This window comes from Podarcis raffonei, chromosome 2 (assembly GCF_027172205.1).
Source record: "Podarcis raffonei isolate rPodRaf1 chromosome 2, rPodRaf1.pri, whole genome shotgun sequence".
NCBI lineage: Eukaryota > Metazoa > Chordata > Lepidosauria > Squamata > Lacertidae > Podarcis > Podarcis raffonei.
In genome coordinates, this window is record NC_070603.1 from 83888011 (window position 1) to 83909696 (window position 21686).

A 21686-nucleotide genomic window follows, 5' to 3' on the forward strand; every position below is an offset into this window, starting at 1 on the left:
TACTGCAATTGATTTATTTTTCTAGTTGGCTGTGTCTCTATGCAATGAAGTTCTGAATTTCCAGTTATGCATGCTTCACCGCATAGAAATGATTCACTTCAAAATGTCATGTTATGTATGATACAGGGCCACTTTGGGGTGAGAGGATAAATCTGTGTACATGTTATATATTTGGGAAAAGTGACATGGGAGGAAAAGTCTACAAGAGAAAGTTGCAGTAGTGTAGTCACAAGTTGACTAGAGCACAAGTTTAAGCAACAGGTAAATGAGTATGGGAACACAAATGCCCTCGAAAAAGGGAGTGGACTGTATAAACCTTCATATATATATACTGTAGGTTCTGATATGTTTGTACCTTGTTAAATGAGTCTATTGCTTTGCTCAGCTGTATGAGCATAGTGGCCCCTCCAAGAACTGTTGAAGACAAAATGTGGGCAGCCCCAATGTGTACAATCTTGCATGAACACGTGAAAAAATAACAGATTTATCTGCTAATAACAGTGATTAAGAGGGAGAACACTACTGATTTGATCTTCCCCCAGTTCTGCTATCATACTACTTGGAGCTAAACCATGGTCTGTCTGAACCTGGGCCTTAATGCCAAGGTTTGTTGTAACCAAGGTTTGTTCTTGGCTTACCTAAGCTTGCACTAAGCCAAACTAGGGCTCAGCTGTTGGTAATGTGCAGTAGGAGGACCATGGGAAAGGTGAAGCAGCCCTGGTTTAGCCTGCGAATAGCCGCACACATTCATGCTTTGGCATGGTTTGCCTTAGTGCTGCATGCAGACTGGGCCATTGTATGCATACAAATGCTTAGAAGCCCTCCTTTGTGTGGTATCTGTGGTGGTTTAAAGAGCTCAGTGATATTGGAGACAGGGCTCGTGTGTGTGGCCCTTAAACCATCTGTGTTGGGCGTTGCATGTTCAGGAAAATGCCTGAATGGACTTCACCACCTTACTTATCCATACTTATCCAAGTCTTTCCCTAACCTCTGCCTGTTGTTAATCAGGTGTAGGTTACCCACTCTGTTCCCTCTTTAAATCCCTCTTTAACTGTGCCTTATTATTTTTTAACAGTCCATGTCTTTGCTCCTTGACCTTGCTTGTTATTGCCAAGCAATCCCCAAAGCACTTTTACGGTTGTTGCAGGTTGATTTTAAGTGTCTGCAGTTAAACATCTGTGGTTTCAGCATACTATTGGTAGGAGTGTTAAATAAGAATAAGTGCCAGAAATACCACTCTAAATGTTTTTGTCCAAGGAGGGGAGCTAACCTGTGGCCATCCAGATATTGCATTTAATCAGCCCCAGCCAGCATGGTCAACAAGAGTTAGTTTGCCAACATCTGGAGGGAAAAAGATTAGCTGCTCCTGGATTAAGATTTGCTAGATCAACCAGAAGAAACCTGGAAAGATACTTGTTCATACTTCTTGCAAATAGAAGCAAACAGCTGCTTACCTATTTCTACCTTTACTTTTAAATTTGTTACATGAAAATGGAAAATACAGTCTGACAAACTGTCTGCTATACTATATACCATGAAAGGTGATATAAATATAAAAATATAAGAGGTGGAACAGAGAGGGTCTGCCATTTTAGAGTCAAAATATATGCCCATTCCTGGGTACAGCATTATATTCCAGAACCTTCTTTAAGAATGAGAATCCTGGATAGTTTTCAAGCTTTGAGCAAGCTAACCCGTATTTGATGCATTTTATGTTACCCCTCATATGTAAAAAATAAACTGGCAATACTTAAGATCTAACAAATCTATGCTATGATTATAGGTATAACCTAAATTATAGGCATACTCTTGTAATATTAATACAGCCACTGTGTCTAGTGAATTTCCATCATGAAATATTCACCCTCCAATTGGTGTTACTTCTGCCACATTCAACAAGCTTCAAAACCTTACTTTGCCATTGGCCTTTCAGCTGTATTCTTTCCTACACTACCACATACTTCAGTAGATCAGTTTTATTTATGCTTCTCCTCTAGCATGGCTGTAGTAAATCAACTTGTTTCAAGATGCTCTTCAGAACATGAATGTCCCAAACACTGCAAACCTCCAGCATAGGATGGAAGAATTACTAAGCTCTAAGCCCAGCAGCATATAACCTTTAACCTTTACTGTCAATCTTCTCCACCTCTTGTGAATTCCTGATTTGGCCTATTACTGACCCGAGTGTTGTGTAACAATGCCACATTTTATATTCTTTTATAAAGAATGTGGTGGTGGTGGTGGGAGAAAAGAGTGGGGGATTCTGGTATGTCTGGTGATGTGATGGTGGATCTCACCCATGGTAAACTATATAGACACTATATTGAACAGGTATGGGGAGACCTCAAGCTTTTAGCCTCCAACTCCTGTCAAGGATGGTCAAACCCTACACCAAAGGATAAAAGGACATAAATCTGGTATCGGGAATCAAAAGACAGAAAAACCAGAAGGAGAACACTTCAATCTCCCAGGAGATCTCAATGTAGCTGTCTTATTACCAAAGAATTTCAGAAATAGACTGAAAAGAGAAGTTGCTGAATTGCAACTTATTACCAAACTTAAAACCATGGAGAGACCTGGTCTGAATAGAGACATTGGATTCTTATCTCATTATACATGATAAAGCTATTTTTAGCCATCTCACCCCTTGCTTTTTCCTGTAAGACCAATTGCAGTCATTAACAGTCAACAGGTTTACCACAGTTATTAGCCAATCGCCCATTCCCACCACCCTTCCGAGTTATACCCCTCCCCACCCTCTCACTATATACAAGGGTCTGGTGACTTCTGTTTCAGTGTATCTGAGGAAATGTGCATGCACACGAAAGCTCATACCAATAACAAACTTAGTTGGTCTCTAGGGTGCTACTGGAAGGATTTTTTTAAATTTTGTTTCGACAACAGCAGACGAACATGGCTACCTACCTGTAACTAAAAGGATGGCAATTGTAATCCAACATATAGAGAGCAACAAGTTCCCTGCACCTGACACAAAGTAAATACTAATTGGCCCTATGACAGAAGCAACAGGGCGGATTGTAATTATCAGAGATACAAAAAGAACAGAGGTGTCAAGATTCCAGACACAACTGCAGAAGCTGTGTATTTCACAAAATGTCATGTTCAGATTTCTGTTCAAGCATGTGCTATCTCACAGGGTTTCTGCAAGGTGGCAATTCAACACATGCTTGAATTAATTGTCTGGAGAAAGTGCATGATTCAGATGTGTTAAAAATAAATGGTTCCCTTTACACTTACTGCTGCTACGTGTAGAGCAGTCAATGTTGCACACCTTAGACTGCAGAAGCATGAAGTTGCTGTGAGAGTCTCTTGCAAAGCACACTAATTTTCACTTTATAAAGGTAAAGGAACCCCTGAACGTTAGGTCCAGTTGTGGCTGACTCTGGGGTTGCGGCACTCATCTCGCTTTATTGGCCGAGGGAGCCGGCGTACAGCTTCTGGGTCATGTGGCCAGCATGACTAAGCCGCTTCTGGCGAACCAGAGCAGTGCACGAAAACACAGTTTACCTGGAGGGGCACCTATTTATCCACTTGCACTTTGATGTGCTTTTGAACTGCTAGGTTGGCAGGAGCAGGGACCGAGCAACGGGAGCTCACCCTGTCGCAGAGATTTGGACCGCTGACCTTCCAATCAGCAAGCCCTAGGCTCATTGGTTTAGACCACAAAGATTAAACATGAACATCCAAGACATTTCAAAAGCAACTGCGCCTGTCCTATATGATGAGTTATCCCATAAATACTGCATGAAGTGCCCTCAGCCTGGTGAGGACTTAAAATCTCTTATTGTAACTCTATATACCAGGGATGTCCAACCAGTAGATCGTGATCTACCGGTAGATCCCTGGCTGATCCTGGTAGACTGGGATCCTTATCATGTACAAAAAGTTATGGGGGAAAGGCTAAAAAACTGTGCAATCCTCCCCCCCAAAAGCTCAACTCTGGGCAATCCACCCACCCCACACACGCTCCTCCTCCCTCCAATGACAATGGATAGATCACTGCCAGTTTTTTTTATACTGGGAGTAGATCACAGTCTCTTGGGAGTTGGACATGCCTGCTATATACCAACTTAACTACAATAAGAATTCAGGGAGGTCCTTACTGCAGATAATGATACAGCATTGGAATCTAATACAGTGGTACCTTGGTTCTTGAAGTTAATCCATTCCGGGAGTCCGTTCGACTCCTGAAACCTTTCGAAAACCAAGGAGTGGCTTCTGATTCGCTGCAGGAGCTTCCTGCACTTAAGTGAAAGCCGTGTCAGACATTCAGTTTCCGAGAAACGTTCACAAACCAGAACACTTACTTCCGGGTTTGTCGCATTTGGGAGCCGATTTGTTCTGACAACTAAGCCGTTTGAGAACCAAAATACCACTGGATTTCTGGTTTACTGTATTTCCTCTCAATGTGCCAGTTCTGAATTTGGCTGGAGTAAAATGGGGGCAGGGGGAGGAAAGGAACACTGAAAACTCTGTTTAGGAAAGAGGGATATGAGAGTAAAATACAGACGATGTTAGATTTTCTAAGCAAGTGAACTACAGGAAAAGGGTTGATAGCAAGCACAATGCAGTCCTCTCCAATTAAGTATGAAACTGACACACTATTTGGGCAGTTTGTACTTTATTACAATTTTCAACTGTTAGTACTCTCATATCTGGACGTTTTAATTTAGATTTACAGCTTCAAAAAACACTTTTACAGGATTTTAGTCTTGATGATTAACCAACTACACTGTACACAAGTTTAACTGCCCATCTTAATTTTTTGCCAAATTGAAAACAATTCAAAGGCTATTCAGATCTGTGTTTGTGTTCAAAGTACAGAAAAAACTCCGTTTATTGAAAAAGAATAATCTGTCACACATTCATATTATCAGTTCCACAAACTTAAGATTCAAGGAGCATACACAAAGCTATACATCTGTTTCATTTTTATTAAGAATAATTCTTAGTAGGTTATGAAGAAATTAATCCATTGAGTCTGAAGAATTTTCCAAAATCTGTCTTCATGAAGATATGTTCACCAATAAACAGTAAACCTTAGCAGAACTATTATACACTGGGCAAAACAGGCTGATATCAAAAAGCAACATGCAACAACAGAAAAAAAGATACAATATAAAGGAAGACAATCTGCTGAATATTGAAAACCTCAAAGAGCTTGTTGCAACTGGCACAAAAATGTTCTACCAATCAGATTCAATTCACACAAAGGCAAAAGTGGGTTGACAGAACCCAAGGGGTTAATTAAATGTTCCTCAGTGCAGAATATTTGAATAGTGTTTTAGAGCATTTTTCTGACGAACAATAATAGGAAGTGTTTTTATAAGAGAGAGAAATAAATATAAATGGAATGCTAGATTAAGTCAGCAGACTGTCTTAAGGAATGAAGTAAGATATCAGTAACTTAAAGAAGAAAAGGGGGAAATCTTTTTAAAATGTACTTAATTTAATTGGGGCTCAAGAAGCATTCAAACAGATTTCAAAAGTCACAACTATATTCAGGCATTTAGGCTAACAATAGAAGTAAAAATCAGAAGATACACTTTTTCCAAATTAAGGAGTTTTCTTTTTAACCCAAGCATATTGTTACCCTGGCAACATATAGCTTGGGTGAAGAATAATTGGCAACAAAATAAGTCAAAATGCTGTAATATCCTGCCCAAACCAGTTCCAGATACTGTACTGTATAATAACCAAGATGCAAACTAATTTTGATGTAACAAGCCTAGACCACTTATATCAAACATGTCCCTGGTGCGAAAGTCATCCAGTTAGCGCTTTGATAGCTCATTTGACAGCCAGTCAAGTCCCTCATACAGACCAGTTCCTTGTGTAGCACAGGTAGCTTGAACATACCACTGTTGGGAATGAGAAAGTGAAATATTTAATATCATACAGTCCATTTTTGAGCACGTTACAGCTCTCCAAGACAATATTCTCATGCCCATCCCCACATCATGCAAGGCAAATTCAAACATCAGAACATAAAGAAGCTCACTTGGCCAAGGCATAGATTAGAACACGGCAGAAAGACCAAGTAAAGTGAAAAACTAGAAGGGCAACACAGGCATTATGAAATCTCCAGCTGAAACATCAAATGAAAGGTCTTAAAGAGCCATCACTCAGCATAAAGGGAATGTAGTCAGTCCATAGAGCTGCTTTAGACAGGAACATACAAGCAGGACATTCCACCACCCAAAAATGTAAAGGGGTAAGACAGATGCCATCTCAAGTAAACACACACACACACAATTTTTACTGTATGGAACTATGACTAATTATGACTATCAGAAAAGATAAATAGTAGTCATTTTCTCTGCGCAAATGCATGATAACAGAACAGTAAAGGTAAAGTAAAGGAACCCCTGACCATTAGGTCCAGTTGTGGCCGACCCTGGGGTTGCAGCACTCATCTCGCTTTATTGGCTGAGGGAGCCGGCATGTGGCCAGCATGACTAAGCTGCTTCTGGCGAACCAGAGCAGCGCATGGAAATGCCATTTACCTTCCCGCCGGAGTGGTACCTATTTATCTACTTGCACTTTGACGTGCTTTCGAACTGCTAGGTTGGCAGGAGCAGGGACCGAGCAACGGGAGCTCACACCGTCAAGGTGATTCGATCTGCCGACCTTCTGATCGGCAAGTCCTAGGCTCTGTGGTTTAACCCACAGCGCCACCCGCGTCCCTTTTAACAGAACAGTACTAGCTCCAAGAACAACCTTCAGTGATTTAAAACCTAGCAGAGGAACTCAACAGTTTGGATCCAAGGATAGCCTTTGTTAGGCATTTCTACCTACATAGAATGGGAAAGAAAAGCGCTTGCTATTCATACGTTCCAACCCACAGAATATATCAAGATAGGGAGAAAGCCACATGGCAAACTATTTTTGCTTTACGGTACTTACAGTTCTGTTGCGCAGGGACTGAAGGCCTAGTTTATCTGTCATTTCACTTATTGCCATGGCATTTGGCAAGTCTTGTTTGTTTGCAAAGAGAAGCAGCACTGCATCTCTCAACTCGTCTTCCTGAAGCTGGAGGAGGAAACACCATGCTAGTTATTTCCCCTGTTGATAGTTGTTACCACCAAAAGTACAAGTTAGGGAGGCTTCGGGGCTGGCAATATTTTTGTCCTTCACATTTCTCCCAGTGGTTTTCCGTAGCTAGTTGATTTAGTTACTATCAGTGCATGTAAGCAACTCAGACAAGAAACACTATGTCAAGTTAGGGTGATAGTTGCAAGAAGGATTTCACTGAAACCACATACGGATGTTCTGAGAAGCACCACCTCTCATATTATTGCTTCTAAACACAGAACAGTGCATCCTAACATCCCACGCTAAAATATCTGATGTTTTTGTAAATTAACCCCTCGATTTTATTAGATATGGAGGACTAAACCATCGGAGTCAGACACAGAAGGAGCTCAGATTGAGTTAGCGGCAGTTACCATTTTCTGGAGTTCTTCTGCTGCTTCCTGGATTCTCTCTCTGTCGTTGCTATCTACCACAAAAATGAGACCCTGAAAAGAAAGTGTATTTCTCATCAAGCTTGTTTGACATCTGAAATACCATTCAAATAAAATCTGAAGTCACCATTATAGAGATATTTAATGAATCTTTACTCCTGTGACAAATGGGAATATATGCAAGAAATCAGAAGGTATCAGAGACCAAAGATCCATGCAAACTATTCTATCACAATGGGCTAACACCTCAGAAGGGCCAGGGACACTAACAGTTTAGTCTCATTGTTTATTTTTAAAGCAACAGTAACATATTACAACTTCTAGCAGAAAGCAATACTCTCTTCACCAGAGGAATTATTGTGACAGTGTCATCCAAGTCAACATGAATACAAACATTTTTATTTGCAATTCACAAAGTTGTCACAGCAGGCTGCCAAGAGTGCTTCTACATCACTAGGATGGTTTGGCTATAATAGTTGTTGCAATGCATGGAACAGTTACGCCAAGTCACGTTGTTCAGATGCAATGATGATGGTGAATGAAATTTCTTCCCTACCACAAGTATAGGTTTTCAAAATATGCACCAATTAGTGAATAGTCAGGCTTGGCTCATGTTTTCCCCCAGCTGTGATCCACAGACCTCATTGCTGTTTCACTGCTGGTAATTTTTCGTAAAATTGCAGCAAAAAGTATTTGAACTGCCTGGTCAGAGAGAGGCAGCTGTTCACTCTGCAAGCCCAACAGGTAAGAGAGAGAACCATCAATAAACTACACCCACCCACCTGACAGGGGCCATTAGTCTCCAGAGGTATACTATTTTCATTGATGCAGTTAGTGATTTGTCTGTGGCAAGGACATAATTGGCTCTTGAACTCAGATCATTATTTGCTTGGCCTCTGAAGAACCAACTTGAGCATACATCCTACTACGTGCACAAGGCCATTAAAAGACTGCACAAACAGATGTCTCCCTCCCTCTGCCCACTCAGAGCCCATGTGCCCCCAAAATATGTTTGAGGGTCCCCCAACCCTCTGAAGCAAAATCTGAATGTATATGGAGGGCTGCAGGGAGCAAGAGAGGAAGCACAGCCTACTTATTAGTTTGAGGAAGGGTGACAAAGAGCACATGGAACCATATTTTCCTTTTAGGCATAACTGAATGCAAATTATTGCCTATTAAAACCTTGGACAGCTTGGATTCTGTGTGCCTTAGTACTAGTTAAGTCCACAGTAGCTTTAATGGTCTCAGGAAAATTATCACAATGCCGATTTGAAAATTCCAGTGTTTTAAAGTAGCACTGAAAGTTAGTGTTGGCCTATGCTGCTATTGGGATTATACTGGGGGTGGGGGGTATTAGTACAAATCTTTTTACTAGGCAGTATAACTTTACACCAGTCTACAAAAGAGAGAGTGAAAATGGATTTGGCAAAGCATATGTCAGAGGAATTACCTGTGTGTTCTGAAAATAATGCCTCCAAAGTGGCCTGATTTTATCTTGACCACCAACATCCCAAACAGTGAAACAGATGTTTTTATATTCTACTGTTTCCACATTAAAACCTAAATGGAAAAAACACATACAATTATGACAATAAGGACCAGCAAGCAACCAATTTTCTAGCACTACTCAAGCTAGGCAGATGTGAGCCCAATGACCAGGAGAGCGTGGGGTGTCTTAACTTCCTAAAGGACTATGAAATAAATTTAATAAATGTAAAGTCACCAAGATCTGCAATTACACTTTTACATATTCATGCTTCAAGCTCTAGGTAGAGCAGGTATTTGCCAAACATTTTCAGAAGACTATTACATGTTAGTTTTCAGAACAATTCTGGTTTCTTTAATTTGTCTATACAGTAGCACCTCGGCTTACGTTACCCTCGGGTAACATAAACTTCGGGTTGCAAAAGTGGCAAACCCGGAAGTTTTTCATTGCGCGTGCATGCGCAGAAGCGGTCCCTCTGGTTGTGGAAACTTCAGGATCTGACCGGAGCTCCGGAACGGATCCCATCTGCAACCGGAGGTACCACTGTTTTACAAAGAAATGTATTAAGACCTGGCAGAAGAAAAGCTGGGCTTAGAAGCAAGCAGTGTTCCAAATTCACCAGGAGCATTTTTGCACATGGCTATCAGCCGCTTGCGACCAAGTGAAGACGTCAGGATGATACCTGAAGTCTCCACCATCTGGAGGTGCATGCCTGGGGATCCCTAGATCTTGACTCTTTTCACACACCAGCAGCACATCCTGTAGAATTCTGTTATTTTTTAATCTGCACAATCAGAACGAATTTCAGAAAAAGTTATATTGAAAAATACGACTTTCAACCTACCTGGCCCAAAAATGGCAAGTAGGCATTCTGTTTTGGCAACTGTAAGTAACCCTGGTTTAAGGAGCCATTTGGTGCCTATTATCTGAATTTCTAACAATGGAAGCAAATGGAAGATGTTGCTAAAATCTATGTAGCAATCACAAACATCTTCATCCCCAAGTGTTAATTGGGTCTAGGATGCTCTCTTCGTTGGCTTTGCTACCCAAAGAAAGAATCCCCCATTTCAAGGAAAATTCACAATCTTTCAGGAATTGTGAAATCCAGTAACATGTACCATAAACATAGTGTGGGAACAAACTTCAGGAGTTCTACCTCTATCATATTCTCTGGCAAGTTGCTCTATATCAATTCATGAAAACATAAAATATATATTTTTTGTTTCAAAGTTTTAAACAAAAACGGTTGTTAATACTGACAATATGTATCTGATCTCGCTTACCAATTGTGGGAATTGTAGTGACAATCTCTCCTAACTTCAGTTTATACAGAATGGTCGTTTTTCCAGCAGCATCCAAACCAACTAGAGAAAACAAATGTTTATTAGTTTAATAAAATGAACACCCCATTTCATAAAATCTGTTTTGACAATGAAAAACAAAGACTGTGGTACATTTTAAAATCAAATAGCTAGTTATTACCGTATTTTTCGCTCTATAAGACGCACCAGACCACAAGACGCACCTAGTTTTTGGAGGAGGAAAACAAGAAAAAAAATATTCCGAATCTCAGAAGCCAGAACAGCAAGAGGGATCACTGTGCAGTGAAAGCAGCAATCCCTCTTGTTGTACTGGCTTCTGGGATAGCTGCGCAGCCTGCACTTGCTCCATAAGACGTACACACATTTCCCCTTACTTTTTAGGAGGGAAAAGGTGAGTCTTATAGAGCAAAAAATACGGTACTTTTAAAGATGTTTTTTAAAATAGAATTTCCATTCTGGGTTAGTTCAGGCATAATTTTATACAATGTAAACCAAACTAGATATAATACATGTTCTATTCTTTCATTGTACTCTGCAATTCCCTCCCTAGTTTGTCAAGTAAGCCACTTATTTGCCTTACATCCAAACTAGACCTCACTCATAAGAGCTGATAACCAAAATTTTGAGAAATGTGGCTCTCTGAAATAGATTCAGAGACAGACAACCTGAAACATCAACTGAAAATTGCAGTTTTTGGCTTTCTGTGACTATTTTACTGCTTTTAAAAATGAGACCAACATCCTTGGTATTATATATCGACATAACATGAAGTTCCCAGTAGCTTCCTCAGAGTACGGCTAACAAACTCAGTGTTGGCTATTAACAAACCATAGTACAGTCGTACCTTGGTTCCCAAACGCCTTGAAAGGCAAATGTTTTGGCTCCCGAACGCCGCAAACCCGGAAGTGAGAGTTCCGGTTTGCGAATGTTCTTTGGAACCCGAACGTCTGACACGGCTTCCGTTTGGCTGCAGGAGGTTCCTGCAGCCAATTGGAAGCCGCACTTTGGTTCCTGAACATTTTGGAAGTCGAACAGACTTCTGGAAAGGATTCTGTTCGACTTCCGAGGTACCACTGTAAATGCCAGAGGTTACCACAAAGCAATCAGAGCATAAAAGAGTTTATTCTTTAATATTTGAGTGGGATGTAGGGTGGGGGAATCCTGAGACCTCTATATTACTCCATCTGACAGTGAACTGAGGGTAGGAATGCTGACAATGCTGTAGTCAAAATAGGGAAACTGAGAAACAAGAGGTCAGGGGAACCCCAAAATTTGTAAAGGTAATGGCATGAACAGAATCACTATTGCTATGAACCTTCAGAATATTTCGAACATGAGTAAACAATAATGAAAGTGCACCTGGTAGCTAGATCACGCATCCAAAATGGTTTCCAAAGCTCATTTTTTTACTGCTTAAAACTTAAGAAAACCAGGAAAATTATCCTTGTATAACATAGTGCAAGAAACCTTTGTTTACTATAAATTACAGCTGTAAATTATATAAGCTCAAAATCCTATGGTTTCTACCCTATATGGTTATGGACCCAGCTCTACATGGAGTAACTAAAATGTTTCTTTTCCCCACTTTACTGTTAGCTGATCAAGTACACATGCTTTAGTACTTTTTTTCAATAAAACAAGTTTATAAGTCTTCAAATAGTAGTGGAATAGGTCTTTTACTAGTGCAAGACAAGATGTAGTCTGAGATTGCCTGCAGCACTGACTTGTACTTGACTTGAGTACACCGAATGTATTTTGTGGGCAGAATAGTAAATCATTAGGGACTATTTAATTGTTAATTAAGGAAATATTAAAATGCAGTGTCTAAGCTAGAAAAAAAATTAAGTTGTGCTATAAATTATTTTCACTGCATTCTTAGCACAGTGCAATCTGGGACTGAATGCTAAAACACTAAATAAAAACAAATTACTGCATCTTTAATTTTTTAAAAAAACCTTCAGCAAATAGTTGCTAGGGTAGAGCCCAAGGACTATGGCACTGTCCAAGGTATCTTCCGTTTCTTGACTAAGCTATCAGAATTATCCTATACTGCATATTAAAAACCGGCTTTTCTATTTTTGCATCTCCCCTATTATCCATTATTTCACACCAAGCAGTGTTGAGCAATGACAGTATACAATGAGGCTGCTACCCTGAGAACTGAGTGGAGGAAAACTGCTCCTTTGTCACATACCACAACAGCCCTCTGCAGCCACAAAACAGCTTATCTGAAAGTGGGGAGAACCTCCTGAACAGCATTTTATGGGGCACAGGGATTGTTGCTCAAACATGCACAACCAACTAGAGAAGCTATTAGAGATTAGTGGGGTTACAAGGAATAAGAAGGGACAAGGAACCACACTTCCATTCACAGTTCTCAGGATCCAAGCTAACAAATCAGGCTGCTAATTTTTCAATTTAAAGAGAATACATGTTGAGCATAGCGCTTCTTTGCACCTGCATGAACTATGCCACTGCAGAACAAAGTGGAAATGATTCCCCATCACCACCGCAGGCTATTACAGGGAATGGGAGGCTTCCTTCTAGTTCCCTCTACTTGGTCAAGGAATGAGAACTTGAAGAAGCCGTAAGAATGAAAAGGGGGCTTAGTTATGTCCAACTGAGATCCTTTTACATACAGGTGCTTCACTTGCATGTGAGAAGCCTGTGCAGTGTCTTCCTTCCTAAAAGATATTTAGGATCTTGGAATAGTGCTTATTATATTGTCTTCTGGTGTTTGGTAAATGAGAATGCTTTCTTCTGATGTTATCTAAAGAACTTTCCGTACAGGCTGGAAAGTTTAATGTGCTATTTTTTCAAGCTCTGCTGAGTGAAAAATAAATTCAGCATGTTCTTACATATTGACAGTATATAAAACGTACAAATCTAAGATCTGCAGCTTCTAACGCATTTGCTTTACCCTCCTGCCTTTTCAGGGCAATTCTATATTCTGGAACAGGGAAGGCAACCAAGATATCGCATTGGTTAACGACCAGTCTTATGTGAATAAATTGGGTTTTTTAAGTTATAAAATTGTTTTGTTAGTTAAGCCAAGAAATATTTACAGAAGAGGTTTTTATAAAGAAAAAGTCAAGTGCATGAATACATGCCATCTAATCTCCATGTGACCTGTAAATCCTGTGGCTGGGATTCAGAACTCCCTTGAGAGGTACTTCACTCTAGGAGTCTCCTGCTGGGGAGGTGGGGACCTTTTGCTCTGCAATGGATGAGATTCTGGAATAATGTGGGAAATGGTGCAGGGAAGAATCAACAAAAAAATGCCCCCCCCCTCTCCAGCAGAAGCCTCTACTGTACATCATATGAGTTTGAAGGCAACAACAATTTAGGGTGCCTTAATGGGAGCATAAGATCTAGATGCTCAAACTGCTCTTAACACCAACAGTGGTAAAGCTGGATATATAATATATAAGCTACAGTAATCTAAAGCTACGTAACAAAGTTACCATCAGATAAGTTCATATTAGATGTAAGCAAGATTCATTACCACTTCCTGTGGTACCTATCTCCTAAAACGTTCCCTGTGAGAAAGGAGGGGGGACTATAATTATTATTATTTATTGAATTTATATACCACCCTATACTCAGAGGTCTCTGGGAGGTCTTCAGGGCTAGGATTCCATCTTTTTTTGACCTTCAAAGTGCACAGATAAGGGAGACTAGAAGACATTGCTTTGTGTTGATTAATGCCTGAGCAAAGAAAGATGGATAAAAATGAAGTTGCTTATTTAGTGTACATTGAGAAGTGCTGAAGGCAACTGGTTTTGACTGAAGGGAAAATTGAGGACAGTCCAGGTGAAGCTGTAACAGGAAAATCTTTGGTGTGTAAGGTATTTGCATGGGTTGGGCATATTTTTGAAAAACACACGAAAGATCCACTTTATTTTTCTATAAAGCTGATTGTCTACTATAATCAAAGCATCACCATTCAGATTAGCAATATAAATATCTAATGTACCATCTCTAACAATATCAGTAATTGCTAGGGAGAAACCAAACATCAGCTGCTTTGTGGGAAGCAACTTGAGAATGCTAAGTGTTTTGAAGTAGTTGATAAGGCTCCAAAAGTCTTAGCACTACTAGAGACACAGAATACAACTTAGTATTTTTAATATTGGCAGAAGAGATAAATGACCTGGTTTTGAGTCCACATCTATGTGTAGTCCAGCCAAAATGAAAACTTAAACACACATGGTACTGTCTCATCAGCAATTGCTAAGAAGAGTGCTTCACCTACAGTGACACACATACAAGCCTACTTCACCCCTCCCCCTCCAACACATGCCAGGAGGAGATTGGAAGCTTCCATTTCCTTCTTTGAAGTAATCCAAACCGTGAAGTGTAGTTAGTTTATATGATGGTTTATTGCAACAAGACCACAGCTGGTTTTGACTTGTTCCAATAAACTATAGTTTATGCTAACCATGGTTTGTGATTGTCAGATGTAATGACAAACAAAATTTATTTTAAATCTGGAAATGGATTCTTTCAATCTCTTTCTCTGGCATGTGTCCAAAGAAACAGGAGGAGGGAGTGCTCAAGTCCAAGTAGGCCTGTTTGAGTAGCATTAAGCCATTGTTTAGTGTTGCGCCCAATGTGTCCCTTTACGAATTATCATCTCAGACACAAACACACGAGATAATTCTAGAACAGACACTGGCCTTTTAAAATTCAGATTACAGTAACATAAGTCCAAACAGAACTTCAACACTCAAAACAGTTTGTGACTACATACTATCATTCTGGAATTTGAAATGAAATTTTTAAGGGGAGGTATGTCAGCATGTTTAGCATCATAATCATAGGATATTCCCACATGCATTATAACAATAATCCATTTTAAGTCTCAGTTCTCTCACTAACATAGTTCAATTGGCTGCAAAGTGATCCGCCAGGAAAGACCCCTTGTGTTGTGCTTAACAGCAACCATTTGAGACAATTAAGAGCTGGTATTTAAAAAGCTGTGTCTAGACCATGGACACTCAGGGATCCAGGATAAAACAACACTAGCACTCATTAATTTGATGGGGAATGGTTAGGGTGCAATATTAACCCTGGCTGGCAGCAATGGAGCTTTATGGAGTTGTACAGCCAGTAATGCATTCACAGGGAAAAAACACCAGCTTTGGGCAAGCATATAGGAGAGCTCCCTTGCACAGGGTTGGACAGAGGGGTATCTCCACACCATCCAAAAGCCCTCCAGCATGGTGGATCTGAGGCTTGGGCTGCTCTGCCCAAGGATGACAAGACAAGACAAAGCACATATGGGTGACATTTACCATTTTAAAATTGCAGCCATGCATCCTTGAGACAACAGAGCAATTCCAAATTCAAAACCAATGACCTTTCACAACAGCCACTGTATATAATTAGGGCAAAATCCTAAGTTAACATACCAGGCTATCAACAGGATACAGGCAAAGAGTTATAAACATCTTTCTGTGAACCACCCAGCTCAGTACTGATTTGTGTGATCTTAAACTGAACGAACCAACAAGGCAGGGCATGCCCCTTAACTCCATACATAAAAAAGCAAATACAAAATGTGCATCTCATTTTAATAAAGGTAAAGGTACCCCTGCCCGTACGGGCCAGTCTTGACAGACTCTAGGGTCGTGCGCCCATCTCACTCAAGAGGCCGGGGGCCAGCGCTGTCCGGAGACACTTCCGGGTCACGTGGCCAGCGTGACATCGCTGCTCTGGCGAGCCAGAGCCGCACACGGAAACGCCGTTTACCTTCCCACTAGTAAGCGGTCCCTATTTATCTACTTGCACCCGGGGGTGCTTTCGAACTGCTAGGTTGGCAGGCGCTGGGACCGAGCAGCGGGAGCGCACCCCGCCGCGGGGATTCGAACCGCCGACCTTTCAATCGGCAAGCCCTAGGCGCTGAGGCTTTTACCCACAGCGCCACCCGTGTCCCGTCTCATTTTAATAAAAACTAACAAATACTAAGAACCCACCCTATCCAAAATACTAATGGCATGAAGCAATGTGGATATCTGCACACTGATTATTCACCATCCCAAAAGTGTTGTGGGATAGGATGAGAGGCAGGGGGAGGAGAAAAAAAAGTTATGCTAATGCAATTGTCTGTAACAAAAAAAAACTAGGAGACAGCCGTCAGTGTAACTGACTCTTCCATTTTTATTTGCAGTATAATTATTACCGCATTTCGCTTTAGATTTCTGCATTGGAAGAAAAATGGTGCGTGTATTGTGTATTATGTATGTATGTATGTATTAAAAGAACAATTCCTACGATCACCACAACAAACGCGAAGGCTCTCTGTGTGCGCCGAGGTTAGCGAGTGATCAGACTGACGGCACCGGACTTATTTTGAAACACAGGAAGCCCATCGGGACGGAAAACGAACCCACATCCTGAAAAGAGCAGAAGGCCCCGGGCGAAGATAAATTCCGCTCGTTCTAAAAATGTCTCCCAAGGTGGATTCCTTAAGAACGTCCTGCAAGGAGGGCGGGGGGGGGGAGGCCATGGAGACCCTCCCTTCCTCGCTCCTTCTTTCTCCCCCCTCCCTCTCTCCTTGTCTCCCGACAGCACAAGGCCTGGCCCGAACAATGCTGCCTGCCTGCCTGCCTGGCGCCCGCCCGCCCCACTGCTGTGCCTTCCCATCCCAGCCCCCGCGAAGACTCCAACACTCCCCCCCCTCGCTAGGCGAACGGGGAGCGAGGGAAGCAACCGGCCGCCGGCTCCTCTGCCCGGGGTGGGGTCGCCTCAGGCCCGGCTCGCTACCCCGGGCGGAGCGGGTGTGGAACTGGGGGGGGGGTTGAAGCGCCTCTCTCTCTTTGCCCGCCCGTCTCACCCATGAGGATGCGCATCTGCTTCTTGCCGAAGAGGCGCGAGAAGAGGGAGGAGATGGTGAGGCCCATGGCGGCTCCCGGCTGGGCGGAGGTAGCGGCGGCGGCGGCGCAAGAGCGGAGCGGGCCAAGTGCGAAGGCGGCGGCGGCGGCGGGGAAGGCGAAAGCAAGAGGCCCCGGTCCCTCTTTCTCGCTGCTTCTCTTCCTCCTCTTCCTCCTCCTCCTTCCTCTCTCGCTCCCGCAGAGACGACGAAACCAGCTGAGCCTCGGGAGCGGGCGAAGGGCGACCGCGGCGTCCGCGCACCGGGGCTGATCTGTGTCGGGGGAGCCTGGCTCTCTCTTAGCTCTCTCTTTTCTCTCTCTCTTTGCCACGTCACGGCCGCCCCGGCTCCAACGCGGACAAAATCGCGTCACGCCCGCCACATCCTCACCGCGGCACCACCCACACGAACCTCGAGCAGGCCTCACGACACGCAGGAAGACTACGGCTCCCAGGCCGCCTCTCGCCGCCGCAGCCTTGGCGGGTCTGGTTTTCGGCTCGCGAGGCACGATGGGAAACGTAGTCCTCAAGAGGCTCGGCTGCTTGCCCCTCTGGAAAGAGAGTTTGTGTGTGTGTGAGAGAGAGAAAGAGGCGCAGGGAGCGCTGGGAAGTGTAGTAGTCTCCCCCCTCCTTTTTCTTCTTCTATCGGCTTCCCGTCTGCCGTTTCTGCAGCAGGGAGTGCTGGGAGTCATTGTCACCTCGTGCTGAGCTTGAGGCCTAGCCCCTTCGTGTGGATGGTTAGAGAGCAAAGGTAGTTGTGGAGCCACCGGCAGCCATAGACCTCATTCTCACAAAGCAGCAAATGCAGTGGTGGCAAACCCAGTCCTGGACTATATCACTTCAGAGTTTGGGGGTGGAAATCGTGTATATTAAAAGCTAGATGTTAGGCGCTTCTGCTTCTCCCTGACATGCTCTATTTCTAGGTGCAGGGAGGAGTCCTATGAGACTGTACTTGTCGCTGGAAGTGGTACAGCAGATTTACCACTGCACCAGCCACTTGTGAGACTTGTCCAGACTATACTAGAAGGAACTGGTAATGTCTCATTGAATCAAATCCTGGATCCCCAAATCTCTGCTTCCCTCAAAAGTAATTCTTGCTCATCTGGAAGGATTAATGACACAGACACATCCTTTTTTTCTCCTTATATATTTCTGTAGTTAATCATGTTATTTCTCATAAAGCAGAAGACCATAATGATTTTAGATTGCCTACATTTGTGAGAGTGGTGCCTGTTCACCTTTCAACTCAGGATCCTGCTTAATTATTTCCTTGGAATTTTGAAGGAGACATATTCCTACATAATGAAAACAACTCCAGGTAGATGGTCCCCAGATTTATTTCTCTATAAATGATGCTTGTAATGAAAGCAAAGTGGGAAGGGCAACAAGACTTCTCAAATGTTAATAAATGTTTGCTATGAAATATTGCCCAACAGTAGTTGTGCTGGATTACAGGTTATTTGGAATTTAATATCTGATACAAGTATATTAATAAATTCTCAACTCCATCTACAGAAAGCGAAATATCTTCTGCTCAATCCTAATCTGGTTTGTAACAGAATCACTAGAATGAAGTACTGTACATGATGAGGTCTTGTCACTTGTGTTGCAAGACAGAGAGGTGTCCTTAAATTGTTTGCTTTGGATCACTGTTTTGGTATAGGGTATGATATTACAGCAAGGGAAAAGGTCGGCTGGGATGCCTCAGCAAAAATAGATTCATGGTAGTTCTGTTTGATTATTATTCTTGCAGCTGGCAGTTGACAGGTGGAGGCAGAGTTCAAGGCAAGAATGCTGCTACCACAGCACAGAAACACACTTATCATTCCTCTGCAGGTATTGCTCTTCAGTGTCTGGTATGTCCACATAAAAGTTCCCTTCAACTTTTTTAAACACTTTTCTTAATAACTTAATTTTGATAGTTTAAGTTTCATAAAGACTTTAGAAAGGACCAACTGTTTATTATTGTAAAATAAGTATTTCTTATGTCACCCTTTACCAACCGGGTGTTCTCCCAATGGCTCCCATCAAACACAACAGAAGGTTTATAGATTTGCAGGGACCCTTGTACTAGAGCTATTTGTCATTGATGTGCCAAGAACTCTGCTGATCAAGTCACATGCTTTTTCAGGGCACCCAGACCAAGCGTTTTCCACACTGTCTACATCTTTTCCTTTTCTTTTTTTGTACAAAAGGTTGGAACCTTCTTAATGAGGTACAGGCCTTCTTGAAAATGAGCTGAACAGAATTCCAACTGTCTCACCATGGCCATTGTTCTCAATTAAAAGAGCTTCTTTTGCTATATTTTTGTTTTCACTCGTGCTCATTTACTAAAGGTTCTTTAGCTAAAGCTAGTTCACAGTCAAAAAATATGTGCATTATGAAGATTTTCCTCATATTTTTTTTCACTGCACAGCACATTTATTGGTTCCAAGGATCCCTGTAGGTCATTTCAAGAATTGTTTTCCTTTTTAGTAATAGGCACTTAACTAAAATAATCATAATGGATTGTTATCGTGGCATCTTGCTTTTGTGAAAACAGAACTCCCCTCTGTATGGCCCCAAAATCTGCTCCAGAGGGTTAGGGGACTCACTGGGTGCATCGAAGGGCACAAGGCAGAGGAGAAAGAGGAATTCCATTGTGCCCATTAGGACGGCATTGGATCTATCCTAAAAATAGTAAAATGTGTCAACTATTAGTACCTGGACTTCAAAGGTTAAAGCTCAAATAAAATGCAATATGTGTTGGTCTAGATGCACCCTTAAATTAGCAGTAATGGCCTTCTTGCCCTTGCTGATAAATTTAGCCCTGCTGTCTCATAATTTGGCACTATTATCTCTTGGCCTAAGGGCTCATGTTTCACTGTAACGATTCAATTGGTGTTGTTCTACTGATGGAAGGCATCTTTCTGCCATGGACTGGCTAGATGCAGAGGAGTGGCGGGAGGCACCAACTGGAGAGCCCTCAAGGAAACCCTCAGGGAAGAAGACTCGGAGCCAGTGGATTGGTGGTGGGATGACAGTGAATGGTCAGAGAAGAGGGAGCAGACTAAGAGAGGTGTCAGAAGCTGAAGAGGTAACAGGGTTTAGTGAGCAGGAAGAGGCTGTGGCAGAGAGCCAAGGAGTGGGGCCAGGAGACAAGTGAGGCAGGCTGCTGAAGAATCCAGGGAGTCTCCCCTTCCTGCTGTGACCAGCTCACCTCTCCCCTGCTCTCCTAGAACTTGCAGTGAAATGAAGAGGGCAGAGCTATGAGAGACAAGGTGATGGAGCTGTCGGCTGCTGGGGAACGAACCTGGGAAGGAGCCTTAGAAAGCTTTGGGAAGGTGGGGATCTCCAGTCCTTGCAACTGCTTCGTTGGGTCTAGACCTACAGGGAAGGGTTGCTGTGACCAGTAGGACTGAGTTGCTTTGTTTCTTTGAATAAAGAGTTATCTTCACCGCCATCAGGTGCTTTATTATTTTATTGCTGACCTAGCCAGCTCCTGACACTGTCACAAGTGGAAACGGAAGGGAGAACATAACAGTAGCCTTCTGGATCAGTCCAATGTCCCAGGTAGTCCTGTCTTCACAGCAGCCAACAATATGCTTGTAGGAGACCTGCAAACAGTACTTGAGCACAGGAGTGCTCCCACATCCCTTGCCCAGTGATTTCCAGCAACTGGTATTCAGAAGTATTACAGCCTCCATCTGCCAATGGAGCACCACCAAGTGGATACCGTCTGTCTCTGGTATGGTCCACAAAGAAGGCAAGAAGGGACAGGCAAAGTTGGGGAAGCAGCACAAGACTCGAGGCAGTTGCTGCTGATAAGTAGCATGCACTTTGACCCAATGCTTGCTTCCCCAAGTCTAGTGTCAAAAGTCCCACACAGTTATGCATAGGATTTCAGCCACAGAATTATAAGCAAGAATGAAGTTCTTCATAGTAAGAATTCCACTGGATACATGTTTTTATTTCATGTGGTTTACTGAATAAACACGGACAAAGTTTCTGTAAAAGTGAAATTTATTTGCCTTAAAAAAATACATTTAGAAAATAAGCTAATGTAGCTAGTTCCAATATACTATGCAATGCTCCAGTTAATGAAGATTTAATGGCCGTATTTTAAAAATGCTACTTAATTGTGCAAAACAGTGAGTTAAATATTAATGCAATAGTGGCATAATTGTCGAAGTCCTCTTTTATACATGTTATTCTCAACTTCTGATTTGGAATTCATGTAAGTGAATATTAAAAATACATCTCCTTAAAAATACAGAGGGTAGTGTATAGCTAAAATTAAAGACTCTAAACAATGGTACAAAATGTCATAGAAAGGCAGTCTTTTTCCTACAACGGGCCTGAAATAAATGAATAAAATGTGGTGGAGTATTGATCATCATTAAATCTTGACCCAGCTGTTGCATTTCTGCTCCTAATGGTAACATACCACAATATACTGGTATATGTTAGAATTGGTATAACATTCTTGGAAGGTTCCTCCAAGTCCTATTGCATAAGAGTTAACAAACTCCTATGTTC

At 42.2% G+C, this 21686-nt stretch overlaps 1 protein-coding gene and 1 long non-coding RNA gene across 5 annotated transcripts; one reads left to right on the forward strand and one right to left on the reverse strand.

The window, feature by feature from the left end:
• Positions 1-4625: 4625 nt before the first annotated feature.
• On the reverse strand, positions 4626-17524 carry ARF4 (ADP ribosylation factor 4). The gene is made up of 6 exons (XM_053377916.1): positions 17134-17524; positions 10257-10337; positions 8938-9047; positions 7470-7541; positions 6928-7053; positions 4626-5882 (listed from the first exon to the last, which is right to left on the reverse strand). Exons 1-6 carry the CDS (start codon positions 17198-17200, stop codon positions 5796-5798), a joined length of 543 nt encoding a protein of 180 aa, XP_053233891.1. The 5' UTR covers positions 17201-17524; the 3' UTR covers positions 4626-5795.
• Positions 17525-17718: 194 nt separating this feature from the next.
• LOC128408335 (uncharacterized) lies at positions 17719-20671 on the forward strand. 4 transcript variants are annotated; one of them, XR_008329039.1, is made up of 4 exons: positions 17719-18201; positions 18327-18486; positions 18922-19024; positions 20387-20671. It is a non-coding gene; the product is annotated as an uncharacterized LOC128408335 (long non-coding RNA). The 4 variants fall into 4 exon arrangements; XR_008329041.1 differs by having other exon boundaries at positions 18922-19004; XR_008329038.1 differs by lacking the exon at positions 18327-18486 and having other exon boundaries at positions 17719-17919.
• Positions 20672-21686: the final 1015 nt, after the last annotated feature.